Source organism: Rattus norvegicus, chromosome 14 (genome assembly GCF_021556685.1).
Source record: "Rattus norvegicus strain SHRSP/BbbUtx chromosome 14, alternate assembly SHRSP_T2T, whole genome shotgun sequence".
In the NCBI taxonomy this organism is placed as follows: domain Eukaryota; kingdom Metazoa; phylum Chordata; class Mammalia; order Rodentia; family Muridae; genus Rattus; species Rattus norvegicus.
Window position 1 is genome coordinate 88,425,404 of NC_141547.1, and position 19,454 is coordinate 88,444,857.

Here is a 19,454-nt window from a genome sequence, read left to right on the forward strand (position 1 = left end):
TTGTCTTTTGTAAGCTGGAAAGGTGCCTTGGACTGTGAACTACAGGGCCTTGCCTCAATTGCTTATGGGACAGAGTGGCATGTTTGCTCGCCTTCCTGGGGTTCCATTCACGTACTACAGGAGTGGAAGGCTGTGCAGAATCCCAGGCTCTGCCCACATGAGATGTATGACACTTCTTTTTTCTTTCCTGCTACCAGGTATTATATTCAACAGTTCCTTGGGACACAGGCACATTAGATCAGCACCTCACAAATTGCCACCCCACGTCACATATACAATCCGGACCAATATCTTATACAGCATGAGGACAGACATGATAAAAAATCCTTCCTGGAAGTTTCATCCTCAGAACCTACCAGCCAGCGGGTTCAAATATAACTACATTTTTGTCCCACTACAAGACATGATCGAGAGAGCCATCATTGTGGTACAGACTGGGCAGGAATCCCTGGAACCAACTGCACAGGCACAGGCAGCTCCCTACCCATGCCATACCAGTGACTTGTAAGTAACTATGGTTACCTGTGCTTCCCTCAGTGTCTACCTGCCAGCAGAGAAACTCTGCATTTAGGAAACAGTAAAGAAAAAGAACTTCGAGCTTCTTTATTGTTGTTGGAAAGTACAATTTAAAAATGTCCATTCCTGTTTCCAATTTCTTACGATTCCTTTGTGTGTGTGTGTGTGTGTGTGTGTGTGTGTGTGTGTGTGTATGTATACCTATATATTGTGTATTTATATTTATAACTTGTTTTGGCAGAGTGCAATGAATGCTACCTTCTGCATTCTGTCCTGTTTCAACTGACTCTACCCACAGAATGAAAATCTTCAAATAGAAATTTCCCCAAACAAAGTCTGAGTTAACTTTGTGTCCTACATTATGCTCAATCCATGTGAGTGGAGACATATGTAGGCATTGTATAAGGAAGGCTAGTAGTGGAGGGATGACTTAAAATATATAGGATCGTAAGCAAATAGTGTGTGTGGTCCTCCTATTTTAGATATCTGTTGAGTTTTATATATCTGGAGGTGATTTCTGGAAATAATGCCCTGTAGAAATTCAGAGGCCACTTAATGTAAGTGTAGTTTTAAACCCGACTGTCAAACAGTTATAGCTTTCGACAAAGTCGGAATACACTTGATGGACATTCGTCAGGAGGACTGTGCAAGTCTGGCTCTCGGCTCCACCTTTTTATACCTGAGGAAGCAGAGGAAGCTGACTCTTTCTTTGGTCTTAATCCTTGAAAAACAGGTTGGGTGCTTTGTACTATTTAGGGTGATTGGGAGTTGCACGAGGCCTTCTGTCTTGGGTATACTGCTAGCAATGTAGGAGTGTGGGGAGTGAAACAGTGTGATTTGGCCAATAAGCTGGGTATATCAGGAAATGCTCTTTAAGGCTGAATCAGCTGATGAGCTAAGCCAGGCAGGAAGTGCTTAGAACACAGAGCAAAGGCTCTGGTGTGCTGACACTCTGGGAAGACAAGCGTTAGGTACACATCTGAGTGTAGTCAGACCACAAAGTGCGCCCTAAGGGATTGAATGACTCTAACATAGGTTGCAGCGATGACCTTGCTTCCTGCCTTCCTCTTGATAGACGTTGCTCTCATAAACTCCTGCTTCTGCATCTGATCTGGGTAACAAAATGTGTGGGTCCTTTGGTCTCCCCGCACACTGCCTCTGATGGGATTAATACTGGCTGCCTTGAAAACAAAGAAGGACTTGAGTGGATAAGCAGAGGATTATTAAGGGATAATTGCAGTGAGGTTAGTTTTTGAGAATGGATCAGATACTCGTCTTTCAATGATGCGGCACACGATGAGGGGTGCTGTACCTCTGACCTCTAAAGTCAGGCTTTGTCTTCAGCTGATTGGGGCCCATCTGTGAGAACAAACCAGTTGATTTCTTTGTCTCCTCCTTTCTGCATAGTGTCTTGGCTCACCCATTACAGCTCATCAGTACATTGTTGATGTTGGTGGTATTGTAAGATGCATGTGTTATGTGTTTATGGTGAGAGGATGAGGGCTGGATAGGGCTAGAAGGCAGCTTGATTAAGCCTGTCTTGGGGTATCTTAGTGTGATGGAGAGATCAAAGGGGAGGGAGAGGGGGAGGGGGAGGGGGAGGGGGAGGGGGAGAGGGAGAGGGAGAGGGAGAGAGAGAGAGAGAGAGAGAGAGAATATTTCCACCAGGAATTGTCATACTAGGCAAATGGTTGATATGACAGGTAAATTCCTTTTCTTTCACTCTTTTTTTTTTGAAAATGAAAGTTTATCTATCTTTTCAAAGTAATGTTAGTTTTTACTTTGAACATCTCAACATTTCAAAATGATTCTAAAATATTTAATGTTGGAAGTAAGAGCTGAAATGAAGAATTTGTTGTCATTGGTTAGGTGTCTTGTCCCAGTGCTCCATTTAAATTCAAATGCTAAAAATGCAAGAAATAAGGTGAAAATTTTAAAGCCCATATAACAGTCTCCTTCAGTTTCCAGAATATGTGTACAATTGGGGGCAGTGTGGGCAGGAAGACACATATTCCCTCCAGTCTGTGTCACAGGACGAGTCACATGGTGACACTGTCCTCTTTGACCAGAGTGTTCTCTGAGCATTCTGATGGCCACACTAGCAAACGTGTTCATGGAAAGCTGGAGGTAGCCTCAGTTTCTACTTCTTAGAAATCTTGAAGGGCTGTGGAGGAAGCATTATGGAAGGTGGGCAACAACACATTCTTTCTACTCATCAGAGATTAGTTTATGAGCATGAGAAACATGGCCTTTGGAAATCTGGACTTGGTGGATGCTTGTGTGTGACTTCGATGTCATGAAGTCACTTTTCTCCAGCTGCTCTATGGGATGCCTTTATGCAGTTTCTCAGGTCCTTTCACTTCACTTGCTTGAAGCAGCTAAGAAGTCTTTCCTTCTCTGGAATATTGAAATCCTGGAGACTTCTCCTTGTGGTGCATCCTTCCTTAACATTTAGTTCCACGATGCCCCGTGTTAGAGGCTCTGTGTGCCTGCAATGACTGAGGTAGTCTGAGATCTTTCAAGAACTCAGCCACTCAAGTAAAACTCCTAAAGCACACCGTTCAATAAGTTTTAGGAGTTCCCTGCTGCTCACTGAACAAGTTACATATTCATGAATTTATTAATGTATTCAATGACATTTATGTGCTATTTGTCAGTCTCTAAGTTTGGGGTGAATCAGTGGAATGAACAGGTGAAAAAAAATCCCTGCTCTGGGGCACCAGCAGTTCAGGGAAGTGTGAAACGCAGTAAGGGGGAACTGTGAACTGAATTTTAATGGCAATAACTGCTGTGGCGTTCAGCAGAAGTGAGGTGGGAGGTCAGAAGTGTGAGCTGAGTTAGCCAATGTGGTGGGGGTGGATCTTACTAGAAAGATAATGTTAGCATAAACTTGGAAGGGAACAGAAGTGTGGTAGAAAGCATTATCCTGGCCAGAGGCCCAGCTAGTAGAAAAGTCCTTTGATGGCCATGACCTGGTATGTCTAGAGTCTGAAGAGGCGAGTGCACCAAGGCATGATGGGAGATCAGAGAGCTTAGCACATGTTGTATAGCTGCAGATGATGTGGGTGGAACTGGATTGTGGATGGACTTGAGCAGTTGATGTTGTTACTTGACAACTAGAAGAATAGAATTATAATTAGAGTCCTGAGCCAAGGGTTCCTGAGTTCAGTTAAGGAACATAGATAATAGCAAGTCAGCAATAGTAATATAGAAAGTCAGGGAAAGATTGAATGAAAATGGGCATTCAGTGAAAATGGACTATTAGCATTTTATTACATTCACATCTATGGGGTGCTGACTTAAGTTTTAGGATGAAATAGAGGAATAACTGGGGCAATCATTAAGAGGTATGTATAATTAGGCAGTGTTGGCTAAGGTATGGTGCGGTTGATTATTATTTAATTTCAGGTTGTGTAACTCAGTTGCCCAAAGAAGTTCCTTTTTTTTTCCTTTTTTTTTTCTTTTTTATTAACTTGAGTATTTCTTATTTACATTTCAAGTATTATTCCCTTTCTCAGTTTCCGGGCAAACATCCCCCTAATCCCTCCCCCTACCCTTCTTTGTGGGTGTTCCCCTCCCCATCCTCCCCCCATTGCTGCCCTCCCCCCAACAATCTAGTTCACTGGGGGTTCAGTCTTAGCAGGACCCAGGGCTTCCCCTTCCACTGGTGCTCTTACTAGGATATTCATTGCTACCTATGGGGTCAGAGTCCGGGGTCAGTCCATGTATAGTCTTTAGGTAGTGGCTTAGTCCCTGGAAGCTCTAGTTGCTTGGCATTGTTGTACATATGGGGTCTTGAGCCCCTTCAAGCTCTTCCAGTTCTTTCTCTGATTCCTTCAATGGGGGTCCTAATCTCAGTTCAGTGGTTTGCTGCTGGCATTCACCTCTGTATTTGCTGTATTCTGGCTGTGTCTCTCAGGAGAGATCTATATCCGGTTCCGGTCTGCCTGCACTTCTTTGCTTCATCCATCTTGTCTAATTGGGTGGCTGTATATGTACGGGCCACATGTGGGGCAGGCTCTGAATGGGTGTTCCTTCAGTCTCTGTTTTAATCTTTGCATCTCTATTCCCTGCCAAGGGTATTCTTGTTCCCCATTTAAAGAAGGAGTGAAGCATTCACATTTTGATCATCCGTCTTGAGTTTCATTTGTTTTAGGCATCTAGGGTAATTCAAGCATTTGGGCTAATAGCCACTTATCAATGAGTGCATACCATGTGTGTTTTTCTGTGATTGGGTTAGCTCACTCAGGATGATATTTTCCAGTTCCAACCATTTGCCTATGAATTTCATACAGTCATTGTTTTTGATAGCTGAGTAATATTCCGTTGTGTAGATGTACCAAATTTTCTGTATCCATTCCTCTGTTGAAGGGCATGTGGGTTCTTTCCAGCTTCTGGCTATTATAAATACGGTTGCTATGAACATAGTGGAGCACGTGTCTTTCTTATATGTTGGGGCAACTTTTGGGTATATACCCAAGAGAGGTATAGCTGGATCCTCAGGCAGTTCAATGTCCAATTTTCTGAGGATCCTCCAGACTGATTTCCAGAATGGTTGTACCAGCCTGCAATCCCGCCAACAATGGAGGAGTGTTCCTCTTTCTCCACATCCTCGCCAGCATCTGCTGTCACCTGAGTTTTTGATCTTAGCCATTCTCACTGGTGTGAGGTGAAATCTCAGGGTTGTTTTGATTTGCATTTCCCTTTTGACTAAAGATGTTGAACATTTCTTTAGGTGTTTCTCAGCCATTCGGCATTCCTCAGCTGTGAATTGTTTGTTTAGCTCTGAACCCCATTTTTTAATAGGGTTATTTGTCTCCCTGCGGTCTAACTTCTTGAGTTCTTTGTATATTTTGGATATAAGGCCTCTATCTGTTGTAGGATTGGTAAAGATCTTTTCCCAATCTGTTGGTTGCCGTTTTGTCCTAACCACAGTGTCCTTTGCCTTACAGAAGCTTTGCAGTTTTATGAGATCCCATTTGTTGATTCTTGATCTTAGAGCATAAGCCATTGGTGTTTTGTTCAGGAAATTTTTTCCAGTGCCCATGTGTTCGAGATGCTGCCCTAGTTTTTCTCCTATTAGTTTGAGTGTATCAGGTTTGATGTGGAGGTCCTTGATCCACTTGGACTTAAGCTTTGTACAGGGTGATAAGCATGGATCGATCTGCACTCTTCTACATGTTGCCCTCCAGTTGAACCAGCACCATTTGCTGAAAATGCTATCTTTTTTCCATTTGATGGTTTTGGCTCCTTTGTCAAAAATCAAGTGCCCATAAGTGTGTGGGTTCATTTCTGGGTCTTCAATTCTGTTCCATTGGTCTATCTGTCTGTCTCTGTACCAATACCATGCAGTTTTTATCACTATTGCTCTGTAATACTGCTTGAGTTCAGGGATAGTGATTCCCCTGAAGTCCTTTTATTGTTGAGGATAGTTTTAGCTGTCCTGGATTTTTTGTTATTCCAGATGAATTTGCAAATTGTTCTGTCTAACTCTTTGAAGAAATGGATTGGTATTTTGATGGGGATTGCATTGAATCTGTAGATCGCTTTTGGTAAAATGGCCATTTTTACTATATTAATCCTGCCAATCCATGAGCGTGGGAGATCTTTCCATCTTCTGAGGTCTTCTTCAATTTCCTTCTTCAGTGTCTTGAAGTTCTTATTGTACAGATCTTTTACTTGCTTGGTTAAAGTCACACCAAGGTACTTTATATTATTTGGGTCTATTATGAAGTGTGTCGTTTCCCTAATTTCTTTCTTGGCTTGTTTCTCTTTTGTGTAGAGGAAGGCTACTGATTTATTTGAGTTAATTTTATACCCAGCCACTTTGCTGAAGTTGTTTATCAGCTTTAGTAGTTCTCTGGTGGAACTTTTGGGATCACTTAATTATACTATCATATCATTTGCAAATAGTGATATTTTGACTTCTTCTTTTCTGATCTGTATCCCCTTGACCTCCTTTTGTTGTCTGATTGCTCTGGCTAGAACTTCAAGAACTATATTGAATAAGTAAGGAGAGAGTGGGCAGCCTTGTCTAGTCTCTGATTTTAGTGGGATTGCTTCAAGTTTCTCTCCATTTAGTTTAATGTTAGCAACTGGTTTGCTGTATATAGCTTTTACTATGTTTAGGTATGGGCCTTGAATTCCTGTTCTTTCCAGGACTTTTATCATGAAGGGGTGTTGAATTTTGTCAAATGCTTTCTCAGCATCTCATGAAATGATCATGTGGTTTTGTTCTTTCAGTTTGTTTATATAATGGATCACGTTGATGGTTTTCCGTATATTAAACCATCCCTGCATGCCTGGGATGAAGCCTACTTGATCATGGTGGATGATTGTTTTGATGTGCTCTTGGATTCAGTTTGCCAGAATTTTATTGAGTATTTTTGCGTCGATATTCATAAGGGAAATTGGTCTGAAGTTCTCTTTCTTTGTTGGGTCTTTGTGTGGTTTAGGTATAAGAGTAATTGTGGCTTCATAGAAGGAATTCGGTAGTGCTCCATCTGTTTCAATTTTGTGGAATAGTTTGGATAATATTGGTATGAGATCTTCTATGAAGTTCTGATAGAATTCTGCACTTAACCCGTCTGGACCTGGGCTCTTTTTGGTTGGGAGACCTTTAATGACTGCTTCTATTTCCTTAGGAGTTATGGGATTGTTTAACTGGTTTATCTGTTCCTGATTATCTTCGGTACCTGGTATCTGTCTAGGAAATTGTCCATTTCCTGCAGATTTTCAAGTTTTGTTGAATATAGGCTTTTATAGTAAGATCTGATGATTTTTTGAATTTCCTCTGAATCTGTAGTTATGTCTCCCTTTTCATTTCTGATTTTGTTAATTTGGACACACTCTCTGTGTCCTCTCGTTAGTCTGGCTAAGGGTTTATCTATCTTGTTGATTTTCTCAAAGAATTAGCTTTTGGTTCTGTTGATTCTTTCTATGGTCCTTTTTGTTTCTACTTGGTTGATTTCAGCTCTGAGTTTGATTGTTTCCTGCCTTCTACTCCTCCTGGGTGTATTTGCTTCTTTTTGTTCTAGAGCTTTTAGGTGTGCTGCCAAGCTGCTGACATATGCTCTTTCCTGTTTCTTTCTGCAGGCACTCAGAGCTATGAGTTTTCCTCTTAGCACAGCTTTCATTGTGTCCCATAAGTTTGGGTATGTTGTACCTTCATTTTCATTAAATTCTAAAAAGTCTTTAATTTCTTTCATTATTTCTTCCTCGACTAGGTTATCATTGAGTAGAGCATTGTTCAATTTCTACGGTTATGTGGGCGTTCTTCCCTTATTGTTATTGAAGATCAGCTTTAGGCCGTAGTGGTCTGATAGCACGCATGGGATTATTTCTATCTTTCTGTACCTGTTGAGGCCCGTTTTGTGACCAATTATATGGTCAATTTTGGAGAAAGTACCATGAGGAGCTGAGAAGAAGGTATATCCTTTTGCTTTAGGATAGAATGTTCTATAAATATCTGTTAAGTCCATTTGGCTCATGACTTCTCTCAGTCTGTCTATGTCTTTGTTTAATTTCTGTTTCCATGATCTGTCCATTGATGAGAGTGGGGTGTTGAAATTTCCTACTATTATTGTGTGAGGTTCAATGTGTGCTTTGAGCTTTAGTAAGGTTTCTTTTACGTATGTAGGTGCCCTTGTGTTTGGGGCATAGATATTTAGGATTGAGAGTTCATCTTGGTGGATTTTTCCTTTGATGAATATGAAGTGTCCTTCTTTATCTTTTTTGATGACTTTTAGTTGAAAATTGATTTTATTTGATATTAGAATGGCTACTCCAGCTTGCTTCTTCCGACCATTTGCTTGGAAAGTTGTTTTCCAGCCTTTCACTCTGAGGTAGTGTCTGTCTTTGTCTCTGAGGTGTGTTTCCTGTAGACAGCAGAATGCAGGGTCCTCGTTGCGTATCCAGTTTGTTAATCTATGTCTTTTTATTGGGGAGTTGAGGCCATTGATGTTGAGAGATATTAAGGAATAGTGATTATTGCTTCCTGTTATATTCATATTTGCATATGAGGTTATGTTTGTGTGCTTTTCTTCTCTTTGTTTTGTTCCTAAGACGATTAGTTTCTTGCTTTTTCTAGGGTATAGCTTGCCTCCTTATGTTGGGCTTTACCCTTTATTATCCTTTGTAGTGCTGGATTTGTAGAAAGATATTGTGTAAATTTGGTTTTGTCATGGAATATCTTGGTTTCTCCATCTATGTTAGGTGAGAGTTTTGCAGGATACAGTAACCTGGGCTGGCATTTGTGTTCTCTTATGGTCTGTATGACATCTGTCCAAGATCTTCTGACTTTCATAGTCTCTGGCGAAAAGTCTGGTGTGATTCTGATAGGTCTGCCTTTATATGTTACTTGACCTTTTTCCCTTACTGCTTTTAATATTCTTTCTTTATTTTGTGCGTTTGGTGTTTTGACTATTATGTGACGGGAGGAGTTTCTTTTCTGGTCCAATCTATTTGGAGTTCTGTAGGCTTCTTGTATGCTTATGGGTATCTCTTTCTTTAGGTTAGGAAAGTTTACTTCTATAATTTTGTTGAAGATGTTTACTGGTCCTTTGAGCTGGGAGTCTTCACTCTCTTCTATACCTATTATCCTTAGGTTTGATCTTCTCATTGAGTCCTGGATTTCCTGTATGTTTTGGACCAGTAGCTTTTTCCGCTTTACATTATCTTTGACAGTCGAGTCAATGATTTCTATGGAATCTTCTGCTCCTGAGATTCTCTCTTCCATCTCTTGTATTCTGTTGGTGAAGCTCGTATCTACAGCTCCTTGTCTCTTCTTTTGGTTTTCTACATCCAGGGTTGTTTCCATGTGTTCTTTCTTGATTGCTTCTATTTCAATTTTTAATTCCTTCAACTGTTTGATTGTGTTTTCCTGGAATTCTTTCAGGGATTTTTGTGACTCCTCTCTATGGGCTTCTACTTGTTTATTTATGTTTTCTTGGAATTCTTTTAGGGATTTTTGCTCTTCCTCTCTGTAGGCTTCTACTTGTTCTCTAAGGGAGTTCTTCACATCTTTCTTGAAGTCCTCCAGCATCATGATCAAATATGATTTTGAAACTAGATCTTGCTTTTCTGGTGTGTTTGGATATTCAGTGTTTGCTTTGGTGGGAGAATTGGGCTCCGATGATGCCATGTAGTCTTGGTTTCTGTTGCTTAGATTCCTGCATTTGCCTCTCGCCATCAGATTATCTCTCATGTTACTTTGTTCTTCCATTTCTGACAGTGGCTAGATTGTCTTATAAGCCTGTGTGTCAGGGGTGCTGTAGACCTGTTTTCCTGTTTTCTGTCAGCCACTTATGGGAACAGAGTGTTCTACTTTCGGACGTGTAGTTTTTCCTATCTACAGGTCTTCAGCTGTTCTTGTGGGCCTGTGTCTTGAGATCACCAGGCAGGTCGCTTGGAGCAGAAAAGTTGGTCTTACCTCTGGTCCCGAGGCTCAAGTTTGCTTGTGGAGTGTTGCTTATGAGCTCTCTGTGGCAGCAGCAGCCAGGAAGATCTGCGCCGCCCTTTAGGTGCGCAGTGCACGGAAGTGCACCACGGTTCCAGATGGCATTTGGTGTTTTCCTCTGGAATCAGTAATGTGTGCAGAGTGCAGTCTCTTCTGGATTCCCAGGCGTGTCTGCCTCTCTGAAGGTTTATCTCTCCCTCCCACGGGATTTGGGTGCAGAGAACTGTTTATAAGGTCGGTCCCTTCAGGTTCTGGCGGTGTCTCAGATGCAGGGGACCCGCTACTGCTGTGCCCTTATCCAAGGGAACCCAGAGGCCGTATACAGTTTCCTCTTGGGCCAGGGATGTGGGCAGGGGTGGGCAGTGTTGGTGGTCTCTTCCGCTCTGTAGTCTAATTAGTGCCCACCTGTCCAGGGGGTGAGGGCTCTCTCCCACGGGGTTTGGGAGCAGAGAGCTGCTGTGGGCAGGGATCCTCGGGTTTGGGACTCCCACTAAAAATCCCCAAAGAAGTTCTTATTGCTAAGGGAACACACTATTTCCCATGAGATGACTGTCCTTGGTGGGCAGCGAGCTCATCCTGGCATCAACAAAGCTGTTTTTGCTTTCTGACAGTCTTTGCTGCTCTTGGATTTTAAGCAGATTGCTTCTTTAGTACTGGAGACTTCGGGGTGCTTTTAGGGGGTCCGGAATGGGTACAGTAAAAGCTGGTTGTAAGATGCTCTGGTTACTCTCGCTTTTGTGCCCTCAGCCCTAAAATGGGATAAGAGAGGTTGCATATTATCCATTCTTAGACAAATATTCTGAGTGCAAAGTCTTCCTAAATGTGGAGTTAAGCAGGTGTCTGACTGCAAAGTTAAGGAGACAGATGCAAAATGAAGTCGGAGGTGCTTCTCCTCACCTGAGGGGGAACATTAAGAATCAGTGTTTTTTGGTTTTTCATTTTGTTTTGGACAAATGGCTTCTAAGTGCCTGTAAAAGAATTAGAACCTTGGTTCCCGGCCCTCAGGAGTTTTGTTATAAATTGGAAGAGAGAATGATCAATAGACACAGAGGAATTAAGGCAGAAGATGATCCACTTTATTTTGTTTTTTTTTTTAAAAGCCATATGGCAGTAAAAACAATCTAGTAAGAAGGGAGCACCAGTAATGTGTTACACAGAAGGTTGGTTATCGTGTCTGAATAACTTGGGGAGAAGAGCCTTCAACAAGTGGAGGACTCAGGTACAAGCTGAAAGGTGGTAGGTAGCCCATCCCTGAACAGACAGCCTGTTTGACCTTCCTCTGCCAAGAATCTCCAGTCTTCATCGGACATCTCCTCTCTCTGTGCCTTTTCCTCTCTTCATGTCATATCAGCCATCAGTCCATGGAGTCCATGTTTTGGAGAGGGATAGTTTAGGAAGTGTGATTTGAAATGTCAGAGATGAAAAGGGTGGGTGGGGTTGTGTAAAAGTCACACATAAGCACTTATCACAAGGATAGTTTAAAAATGGACATAAAATACTTGTTAAGGGCTGTTTCATGATTGAAACTATAGTGTGTCTTGTTAAAAACAAACAAACAAACAAACAAAGAAACAAACAAACAGGATTCCAAGTATTGATGTACAGCCTTGAAGAGTAAGACCGGGTTCCCATTTTCAGAAAAATGAAAACCACAGTAACACTAGCTGTAGAATTCCTTTATGTAGAGAGAATATTTGTTAATTCCGTCCTTTCCTGTTGCTTGACTCCTTCAATATATAATACCCTTGGGTGGTGCCCAATACAAGGTGATTGTGAGAGTCTTGCCCATTTCAGGTCTGGCCGGGCTGTGGCTACTAGGAGTTGATGCATGTGCTCTTTTGGATGTTTTGGGAAGAGTAGAAAATGGAGAGTCAATACAGATGAGTTTAAAATATCTGATTCCACCTCATTGGTCCATACCAACCCCAAGCAGGCCTTTCATTTGGTCTGTTTTGATGGTTTCTTCTTGTGGTTGCTGCAAGTCACTTCCATAGACACTGCTTTCCTCAACTCTCTGCTTGCCTTCCGCAAGAGTCTACATTCCTGGCATGCAGAAGTCAGAGCTGGCGGAAGCTCCCTTTCCTGCCCTAGGCCTGTCCTGTCCCACTGTGAGACTCTGAGCACAGGTTGATGAGAATAGCTGTCATAGAGGAAGAAGAAAGGAACTCTCTACTCTGTAACCATCGCATGCTCATGCTCCAAACATCTTGGAAAAGAGCAAATAGATGCATGCGTTTTGTTGAACTCCCAGGGGATCTTTGTTTCTCCATATCGTTTCCCTCAAAAGCAGCCATAGTAATCATTTTCTTAAAGTTAGTACTTTTCTTTTTGCCATGCTATTTGTCTTCTAAGAACTGTGTAGATGGAGCTGATGATACTGGCGGTCACTTAACTCACCTTCTCCAGAGACTCCTGGGCATTTTCATGCTCTTCAGTGGGCTGTTTGCTGCTTCTTCATGAGGCTCTCACTGCGTGAGTATTTATCATGGGGATGCTCTTTCCTCCTGCAGGTTGTGACTTCTGCCACTTCCTAACCTATGTGGTAGTGGGGGGTTGGGTTCGGACATGTGTGGTGTGACTCAGTGACCTGGTGCTTATGTAGTGCCTCAAAGCCCAGAGATGTTGTCTTGAAATAAACAGCTCAGTTCTGTTAAATGAAGAACAGTCCCAGGCAAACTTCCAAACAAGTTCACGTGAAAGCACTACATGCTGTGTCTCTGGACACCTCCTTCACTAGTATACGTAATCTTCCATTCCTTTATTTAAAAAATAAAGATTTCGGGGCTGGGGATTTAGCTCAGTGGTAGAGCGCTTACCTAGGAAGCACAAGGCCCTGGGTTCGGTCCCCAGCTCCGAAAAAAAGAACCAAAAAAAAAAAAAATAAAGATTTCTTGAGCCTACAGTATGAGATTATTTTCTTCGCTCTAGTGTGTTTCGCTTACTAATTGTGATTGTATACCAGGTTAACCCAAGTTCATAAATCAGTAGAAGAAAAGTACAAGCATTCTGGGAGTGGCAAGGAGAAGGCTTACTCTGCACTGAAAAACTCCAGGAGGGCAGTAGCATAAGGGGAACTGTGATGACTTAAGGGCATCTCAAAACCCACGTCTTCTCAGATCTAGCAACCTGTCGGGGGCAAGTCTTGCTTTTTCGTGATCACTTTTAAGATCCTGAGATTCACTGAGATTCCCACACTGGAATGGTGAAATAATTGGACTAAAAAAAAAAATCCACGTTTATGTTCTGGCTTTGCCACTTGCTAATCCCAGGACCTTGAGAGTTAGGGCACTGATTTGAATTTTGAATATCGTCTCCTCCTCTTGAATTGCATGCTAATTGCTGTTCGGTCGACCTCATTAGTCGGTGCAGAGTAGATCATCATGCTTGAGAAAAGCCCAGGCCCATGAAGGCGCAGGATGCTGAGCAGAGCAGACACTCCACGTGGCAGCCTACTCTGTCAGGGGACTGCTCTAATTGTAGGAAGGCTCTTCAACTTACTGATGCGGAAATTCAGGGTGGGTGTGATCATTTTACAGGGCGTTAGATTCAGAGAGGCAGTATCTGCCTTTCTCCCAGAATTTACCCAGTGACCTATGGAAAGTATGAAAGGAAAGATAAAGTAAGAAGAATGTCACTAAATGTCTTTGCTTATGGCTGGCACAGTTTGCCAGTACCCATAGCCCCCACATGAGTGATGGGACTGGCATAACCTCTCCTTATCCCCTCCTTCATCAATGTCACAGGCTATGGACCACTCAAGCTGATCATATTGAGGAGGGTCATGGGATATAGCAAGCTTACAAATGCCAGAATATAAGTTTATTCACTGTGATTCTACAAGGGAATGGGGAGAAGAAAGGAAGAGAATAAGAGAACAAGAGACAAGGGCATTACTGCTTTTGTTTTGGTAATTTATACTCTAGGCTTGGTAAGGGCTGGTCCTAAGTAGTAAAGCTGATGGAACCGGGCATAGTAGCAGAATGTAGCAAACTAGGCAGTGTCCAGGGTGATGTGGGAAAATGAGGCCACCAACCCACATTTGAGTCAGACTTCTGTATCCTGAGCGGCATGGCTGCAGCAGGTTTCTCTGTGCAGCTCCTTCTCATAGTGGGAGCTCACTCAATATGCTCGCCACACCCACCACTTTTTCTTCTTTGAACTCTGCACAGTGCTAATACAGGCAAGCATCACACACTTCACCGTTAAGAAGAGTTATTAAAAAGTAAATCAATGAGATGTGCCACTTGCAGAAAAGAAATGGTGACAATTTAATGTTTGTGAAGATCAGAGTATCTTTTAAAATGGGCGTAAATGCATAGGAGAGTTTAACTTTAAATTGTGAAGTCTATTTATAGTGCTTTCCTGTGGGCTCCAGAGGAGTGATAAATACACAAAAGATGCTCAACATATTAGTTTGATTCATGTTCTTCTGATAATAGACCAAACCTCTTTCTGAGGTGACTTAGTCATCCAGATTTTATTATGTTCTTTTTTTTTATTGTTAGCTTTGCCAATAAATGATTTTGAAAAGCAGATAAAATAGTGAAAATACTTCACATTGTATTAGTCTATTCTCTCTTGCTGTAGAAATATTCAAATCAGAATAATATATTTAAAAAAGCAGAGTTTGAGCTGGAGAGATGGCTCAGTGGTTAAGAGCACTGACGCTTGCTCTTCCAGAGGTCCTGAGTTCAAATCCCAGCAATCACATGGTGGCTCACAACCATCTGTAATGAGATCTGATGCCCTCTTCTGGTGTGTCTGAAGACAGCTACAGTGAACTTATATATAATAAATAAATACATTTTTTAAAAAAAAGTTTATTTGCCCCTGAGACTTGAAGATTTAAAGTTCGATTTTGTACTCCTCTATCAGTAGCCCCCAAGGCTTTGCCCTAACATGGGCCAAGAATCAAAAGAAAATCTTAAAAGCTACTTGCCAGTGCACAGATTGGTAGAAGCATATAGTGTTTGAATTTCAGATATGAATTCCTTTCCATTATTAAGATTTGAGAGAGAGAATGACCTGAAATAATGAAGTTGTTCTTTGTTCCCTATTCTACTTTCTCAACTTTCATTTCCTCTTTTGACAGCTTCCTTGATTTACATAAATTTCTTTGTCTTAGTGGCTACTATTATATATGTTTTTTTATATATGCTTTTTCTTTATCATACACTTTTAGTTGCTATTATTATATTAGTGCATTCTTTCAGGAATTTTTCTACTTTACTCATTTTTAAAAATTAGTTCAATTCTTCTTGCAAAACAAAACTAAAAGATAATACTGTAGACAAATAATGTCACATTTTTCTTCTTATTAAAGCTTTAGTTTATTCTCCCTTCAGCAAAACAAAGAACAAATTTCCCTTTAGAAAGCAATGACAATAACGAAAATAACTTGACCATAGAAAATGGTATCAGGATAAAGACCAAAATGGGAGATATGACTGAAGGATTTTTCTGGTTTCTTATATGAAGCAAATAACCATCACTGAACAACTGAGAGCCTAATCAAAAACCAAATTCAACACATGTGCTGTCTGGCTGGAGATGGGGAACACGACGAACATCAGACTTGTCTTGTATGTAACCTTTGTTGTAAAATGGGCTCCGCCAACATAGCAGGTCTTTCGAACTATGAAGATCTCTCTTCACCTATCTAACTAAGCCTAGCTCTCCTGGGCTGTGCTCCTAATAATTTACTGTGTTTTCCTTCATCATAAATATAATATTTTATGTACTATTTTAATGTACCATTTTTTAATTATGGAAAAATTTTTATGTAATATAACTTGATCATCTTTTCCCTTCCCTAATTTCTTCCAGATTTTCCCTACCTCTCTACCTACCCAACTTCATGATCTATTTTTTCTTTAGAACTAACAAAGACAAAAATAAAAACAAGAAACAGACACAGACACAGACACAGACACACACACACACACACACACACACACACACACACACACACACTTCCTCTAAAAGCACAAAAATAAGAAGCAAAAAGCCAATAATACAAAAGAAAAACCAAACCAAGCCAAGCCAAACTAGACCAAACCAAACTGTCCCGCGCTATCGTCTCGCCAGCAAGAACGCACGTGGACACCAGGAACCTTCTACAGCAAAGCGTTTATTGCATCTTGAAGAGGAGAGATGCCACGACCCCAGAGAGTGTTAGCTTTATATCCCCCAAAGCAACATGTTCCTACCTGATTGGCCGTATAGCCGTGATCTCATTGGCATACCCCGGGGTGGGCAAAGACTTGGCGAGAACACACCCTTGCGCATGCGCACTGCGTCCTTCGGGGGTGGACAACAGCTGTGCCCTGTACTAACAGACAACAGCTGGTATGGGTGGCTACCAACAGCAAACCAAACCAAACCAAACCAAACCAAACCAAACCAAACCAAACCAAACCAAACCAAACTCAAACAAAGAGTGTTAACAAAGCAAAATGAAGCAAAAAGCTTACAAAAATACCAGTTAGTTCTTTTTGTGTTGGCCAAGTGCTCCTGGGCATGCATCCTGCCCTGAAGTGTAGTTAATGTGCCCAGTGAGACTTCACTGGAGAAAATCGATTTTTCCTTTGCCAATGAGAATGAACTGCAGCTAGCTTCTTCGTGTCTCTGAAGCCTGTGCCTGCTAGCTCATCTCAGTGCTGGGATCTAGTCTGACTTGACTTGAACAGGCTTTGCATGTACTGCCAATGTCTCTATGAGTTTGTGTGTGCATCATTGTATGTGGAGAACACTTCTTTGGAGCCGTCCATCACCTCTGGCTTTTAATAATCTTTCTGCTTCCTCTTCTGCATAGATCCGTGTGCCCTGATGATGATACCTTCATTAGGACTGAGTGCTTCAAAACTGACCGTTTGTGTTAATTCCAGTCTTCTACAAGAAGAAGCTTCTTTGACATGTGTTGAGGCAATAATCTATGTTTATAGCGGTATATCATTAGGGGTCATTGTATGGCCTGCGGTTTCCCAAGCCAGATGAGGGACAGTAGAGCTCTGCTCATACCCTAGACAGCTCTCAGAGAGTAGCAAGAATGGGGCTACTCCATACCCGAATAAGGCTTGGGCCTACAAAACTCCACGGACACAAAGACCACATCATGATAAAGCCAGTTAGGCTTCTGTGTCCCAAGCTGGTTGCAGGATTTGTAGCTGGGAAATACAGATGATTACCTTTTCCTCCTGGTAGCATGCAGAGTATGTTCCAGTAATACGAATGTTAGTCAGGAGGGTGAGTCTTCTAGTTAGGTGCAAGCCAGTTCTCCATGTTTGATGGGATATGTGTGCGTGTTGTTTAGCAAAAGACCTATACCATCAGGACCATCAGGTTTTGAAGAGCAACCAATAGCCTTGGCAATAGCCTGTGATGTGTGAGTGTTTCCATGGTAACCCTTTGGTGAATGAGTCAACCTATAACCCATTCCAGGACCTGGGGGTTGACATAAGATCTCCTTTAGATGCCTTTCTTCTATGTATGTATGCATGTATATATATATATATATATATATATACATATATATATGAATCTTCTGCTTTTCAAGTGGTTTTTCAATGTCAGTTTTTCTCCCTGGAGTCCCTCCTTTACACTTCTCTCCCATCTTCTTCCCTGTTTAATCCTCATGTGCTGGGGTCCTCTTTGTTTTTTCATAGCAATATATTCTAATCGACTCTCTAGATATCTAACCTCTGTGATTATTCAGATTGCAGCATACACATTGAAGGCTTAAATCTAACATGTAAGAGAAATTATACAGTATTTGCTCTTTGGGTTCTGGCTTACCTCATTCAGGATTTTTTTTCCTAACTCCATCCCTTTACCTATTGATTTCATATTTTCATTGTTCTTAACAACGAAATAATATCCTGTTGTGTATACACCCCATTTTCACTATCCATCCATCAGTTATTGGACATCTAGGCTGTGTTGCAGTTATTGGCTATTATGATTATAGTAGCAATGAGCACAGATGAGGGAGTCTCTCTCTGGTAGGATGTAGAGACCTTTGGATTTATGTCCTAGTGTAGTATAGCTGGATTTGATGTAGCTTTCTACGTTTTCTAAGGCACCACCATGCAGATTTTCATAGCAGCTGTATAAGTTCGAGCTCCCACCAGCAACCAGTGCTTCCCTTTCCCCGCATCCTCACCAGCATGCACTTTAATTAGTTTCATTGATCTTGACCATTCTGGTTGGGGTAAAATGAAATGTCAAAGTAGTTTTAATTTGCATTTCTTTGATAGCTAAGGATGTCAAACATTTCTTTAAGTGTTTCTCAGCTGTTTGTTTTCATCTTTTGAGAACTTTCTGATTAGTTCTGTGTGGGGGTCAGTGTGTGATTTTAGCATTAGTAGTTTCTCTTTTATGAATGTGGGTACCTTCATAGTTGGTGCACAAATATTTAGAATTCCAATGCCTTTGTGTGTTTTTTTTTCTATCATTGAGATTCAATGGCCTTCTTTTTCTGTTTAGCTTTTGGTTTGAGTGTGTGTGTGTGTGTGTGTGTGTGTGTGTGTGTGTGTGTGTGTGTATGCTTGTTCCTCGGGTCCATTTACTTGGAATATCATTTTCTATTCTATTACACGGACATGATGTCAATCCTTGTTAGTGAAGTATGCTTTTTGCATGCAGTTGAAAGATAGATCCTGTGTTCTGATCCAATCTGTTAGTCTAATTTTTACTGGGGAATTGAGACTGTTAATATTGAAAGATATCACTGAGTGATAATTATTGATTAATGTAATGTTGTGGTTATGGTGTGGCTTCCTCTATATGCTTTTAATTTTCTGTTCTTGGATTATTTATTCTTGTGTCTTCTTGGGTGTGGCTACCTCTTCAGCTCAAGGTTTTCCTTCTGGTGTCATGTGTAGAGCTGGATTGATAGATGGAAACGGCTTAAATGTATTTTACTTATAAAATGTTTTTATTTCTCTGTTGATTGGATCAATAGTTTTGCCTGTTGTAATCCGAACTGGTGTCTATGGTCTTTCAGAGTTTGAAGTTCATATTTCCAGGCCCTTCGGACTTTCAGAGTCTCTCTTGAAAAGTCAAGCATTATTCTAATGAGTCTGCCTTTATATATTATTTCATTTTATTTGGAATTAGAGGAAGGCTTGAAAGAGCTGAAGAGGCTTGTAACCCCATAAGAACAAAAATGCCAACCAACCAGAGCTTCCAGGGACTAAACCACTACCCAAAGACTATACATGGACTGACCCAGAGTTCCAACTGCATATGTAGCAGAGAATAGCCTTGTTGGGGTACCAGTGGAAGGGGAAGCCCTTGGTCCTGCCATGGTTGGACCCCCCAATGCAGGGGAATGTTGGGGGGGCGGTAAGGGAGGTGCATGGGGGGAACACCCATATGGGTGAGGGGCTGGAGTTGCAGGCTTATGGACAGGAAACCGGGAAAGGGAATACCATTTGAAATGTAAGTAAAGAAATATATCTAATAAAAAAGGTTTAAAAAA

The 19,454-nt window shown here is 41.4% G+C and overlaps 1 protein-coding gene across 1 annotated transcript in view; it reads left to right on the top strand.

Moving 5' to 3' along the window:
• Nucleotides 1-19,454, top strand: part of Abca13 (ATP binding cassette subfamily A member 13) — a 484,842-nt gene that overhangs the window by 137,626 nt on the left and 327,762 nt on the right. The window contains exon 31 of the mRNA XM_087584614.1: nucleotides 198-504. Within this exon, the coding sequence (XP_087440740.1) occupies nucleotides 198-504 (307 nt within the window). The remainder of the gene's footprint in view (nucleotides 1-197; nucleotides 505-19,454) is intronic.